The 3,821-nt window shown below is 35.1% G+C and overlaps 1 protein-coding gene across 1 annotated transcript in view; it reads right to left on the reverse strand.

The window, feature by feature from the left end:
* BRCA2 (BRCA2, DNA repair associated) overlaps nucleotides 1-3,821 on the reverse strand; it is a 101,405-nt gene that overhangs the window by 86,533 nt on the left and 11,051 nt on the right. Inside the window, exons 4-5 of the mRNA XM_012809998.2 lie at nucleotides 3,105-3,213; nucleotides 2,447-2,493 (exon numbers count right to left, since the gene is read on the reverse strand). Coding sequence (XP_012665452.1) covers nucleotides 2,447-2,493; nucleotides 3,105-3,213 — 156 coding nt within the window. The remainder of the gene's footprint in view (nucleotides 1-2,446; nucleotides 2,494-3,104; nucleotides 3,214-3,821) is intronic.

Consider the following 3,821-nt stretch of genomic DNA (forward strand, 5'->3'; position numbering starts at 1 on the left):
TGTCATTGTTGTTTGGCAGGCCCAGGCTGGATTTGAACCTGCCACCTTAGGTGTATGTGGCAGGCACTTTAGCCACTTGAGCCACAGGCGCTGAGCCTTTATTAACATTTCTAGTATTCTTTTTTTTAAAAAAAACCTCTGCAATTATTAGTTTATTAGTATCATACAGGACTCAGATGTTCAGTATTCCTCCTGAAATTACATAAACAAATGCTAATGGAAAGAATACAAGTCAAAATTATATAACAAAATAGCACTCCATCACAAAAGCATGTAAAATTACAAGGATGCTATTTTAAAATACTGGCACTTTAAGAGAATGATAGTCTTAAAAACCACAAAATCGGCTCAGTACCCATATCTCAGTGATTAGGGCACTGGCCACATACACCAGTGTGGAAGGGCCATTAAACGACGACAACTACAACAAAATAATAGCTAGGCGTTGTGGCAGGCGCCTATAGTCCCAGCCACTTGCTTAAGCCCAAGAGTTTGAGGGTGCTGTGAGCTGTGACACCACAGCATTCTACTGAGGGGGAAACAGTGAGACTCTGTCTCAAAAAAAAATAAAAACAAAAAACTGTTTCCTAAACTGCTAAGAAGATAAACATGACTCTAATGAATGTGTGAGTTTTGTAAGGAAAAATTAAATTCAAATGAATTGAATAACTTGTATTAAGATGCAAAGTTTAAGCACCTTCTTTCCTCTTATCAATTTGATTTAAAAAGGGGCAAACCACAATACAAGAAAATATAACCTATTTTAAATGTATTATTTTAAAGGGTGTCCCAATTAATTAAAGATATTCTTAATGGAGAATCTAAAGTTTCCTGAGCAGTCCATATTTAGGTACATGGGAAAAGACATTTACAGCCAGCATTTTCCTAGTCTTTGCTGGGACTAACATCAACACAAAATGCAACATGGCAGATAGTCTTGCATTTTAAGCCGACACTTTTGGGAATATATTCTCAGGTCTTCTTTAACGTGGGGACTGCAAAATATAACTGCCATTACATGGTAATGGAAGTTGAAGAATAGAGTCCTCATGTAAAGATTAGAACATACTTTTCTACCAGTCCTTCAAGGACAGACTTTTAAAATGTTTGATTCTAATAATCCCATGCTGTGAGTAGATTGCTTACTCTTCACTTTGTAAAATATAAGTAGGCTGTGTGAAATTTGTCACCAACTTTGGAGTTTCAGTTATAGATGAAAACTATCTCAATTTAACTTTATTACCCCCATCATGACATGCAGGGTGTGGAGATAAAAGCTTTAATAATTCATGTGATCAATAATGGGCAAAAAGCAAAAGACTAGCTTCCTCAAGAAAAATTTCAGACCTATGAAAAGGACAATAGAACTAATAAAAAAAACATATTTACTTGAAAGCATTCAGAATGTCAACAAAACAGCTGCAACTTCTTTTTTCCAATTACAGAGTGGTATATTCAGTTAACAAAACAATTATTTCACATAACTGTATCAGAGACAACTAAAGATGAAAAAACCATCATCCCCAACTATATAACTAATTTGTGCTGCGCATGAATAAGAACATGCTTTAAATTTCTGTGCCAACACATTCTATAGTGTGTTAACTATACAAAAAGAAAGACACATACAGTTTAAAAACAAATCCTACATAGCCTTACATTTCAATTTTTTTCATTAAAAGGAGTGTATTGTGTACAGGGGGTTAAATGCTTTATAGACAAGAAAAAAAAAACTACGCTAGAACCAAATTACTCATAATCATTATCTTCTTTCTCCTCCCCCTCTTTCTTGCTTTTTTCAGCCTTGACACCTCCCTTTTTCCCTGCATCAGGCTTTCCTTTAGCTCGGTATGCAGCAATATCCTTTTCGTATTTTTCCTTCAGCTTTGCAGCCTTCTTTTCATAAGGCTGCTTATCATCTGCAGTAATGCTATTCCACATCTCTTCCAGCTTCTTAGCAACATCACCAATGGATAGCCTGGAATGTTCTCCTTTGATCTGGGGGCAATTCTCAGAACAGAAAAAGGAAAAGGCCAAATGAGGCCTCTTGGGTGCACTAGGATCCTTGAACTTTGTTTCCCCTTTAGGAGGGATACAGGTTTTCATTTCTCTTTTCTAATGGGCCTAGTCTGCCTTTGCCCTTATCTTCAAATTTTCCTTTCTCTTTAGAAGACATGACTGAAGCATCTGGGTGCTGCTTTTTATGTTCTTCTCGACAAGTTGGCACTAAGAATGCATATGATGACATTTTGCCTCTCGGCTTCTTAAGATCTCCTTTGCTCATGTTTAGTTATTTTTCCTCATTGAGGCACAGTCACCCAGTGCCTGTCCAGCTCTCGCTTGCCCCAGTACTGTTTCTATGGAGCTAAATATACTACAATGGCTGTTAAAGCAGGAGCCAGTATTTCTAGTATTTAAGAATAAAAAAGCCTTGTTTTAATCTTACCTGATTTTTCCCTTTGTGGTGTAACATGTGTATATTGTAGAACAGGACTAAAACAAACCAAAAAAATCCCTCAGATTATTTAAAAAATAATGGCAAAAATATACAAAACACTAATTTTAAAAAAAAAAAATCACTTCAATTGTTAGAATTATACTACTTTTAAATACGTTTATATTACCTTTTCCAATGTAAATCTCCCTAAAGAATTAAGTAACCATGAAGCAATGTTTAACATGCTCAGAGAAAGCAATAAAGTACTCACAAATTTCAGCAGCTAGGACTTGTGTATTTTAAACTTAAAAATTATGTAAAGTAAATCTATAATAGCATCACATTCTTGCCAAAGATTCAAAGGACACAAATGATCATCTAATTATGCGATATACATAACTATATATGTGATATGTATAAAAATTTCAAGGACTTACCGCTTTTTCATCATTATTATTTTTGTTACTTAAAAAGACACAGAATATACAAAGCACCAGCCAATTCAGTATTACAAGACACCTCCCCACCTAAAAGATTTAAATAATATATAATTTTCCAATAGGCTCTCAGCTAAAATATTAGCATAAAAATTAAATTTATCTTCAAAAACAAATGTATGTAGGGAAATGTTTCATCTAAATATTTTAATGTAATAGCTTCATCATACCTTTCACTAAGACGAGAACTTAGAAGTGGACTGGTAACATCACCTGCTTGATCCATTTTAGCGTTCCCTGTATGATGACTTTTATGCTTACTGTTGGCAATATTATTTCCTGAAATAATGTATAATTCAGTGAGAATGTATAAAGTCTGGATTGATTATAAATTTTCATTCTCTGGAGCTATTTAAAAACAAAAAGTCTCATCTACACTGGGAAAGAAAATGAATAGGGACATCAGTCTCAAAGGATTTTCAGTTTGCTGATTCTCCCCATTAAGGGCTATCTCCCCCTTCCCAAACAACCACATTAAACATATAATATGCATAATATTCAAGATAGTTGGGTGATCCAACTCAAGATATAACTTTAAACTCAGGGATCATAATTTAGTAGAGGAAATTTTTGTAAAAAACTGTAGGTTTGGTGCCTATAGCTCAATAGGTAGGGTCCAGTCACATGCCAGGGCTGGGGCTGGAGGGTTTGAACCCCACCCAAGCCTGCTAAAAACAAACAAACAAAAAACCAGGCCTTGTGGCGGGTGCCTGTCTTCTCAGCTACAAGGGAAGCTGAGGTAAGAGAATCACTTGTGCCCAAGAGTTTGAGGTTGCTGTAAGCTCTAATGCCACAGCGCACTAGTGAGGTTGACACAGTGAGACTTAGTCTCAAAAAAATAATAATAATGATAAAAAAATTTGTACACTATATAATAGATTAATATA

The sequence above is a fragment of the Otolemur garnettii genome, unplaced genomic scaffold (assembly GCF_000181295.1).
Source record: "Otolemur garnettii isolate 467f Iridium unplaced genomic scaffold, OtoGar3 scaffold00120, whole genome shotgun sequence".
Lineage (NCBI taxonomy): Eukaryota > Metazoa > Chordata > Mammalia > Primates > Galagidae > Otolemur > Otolemur garnettii.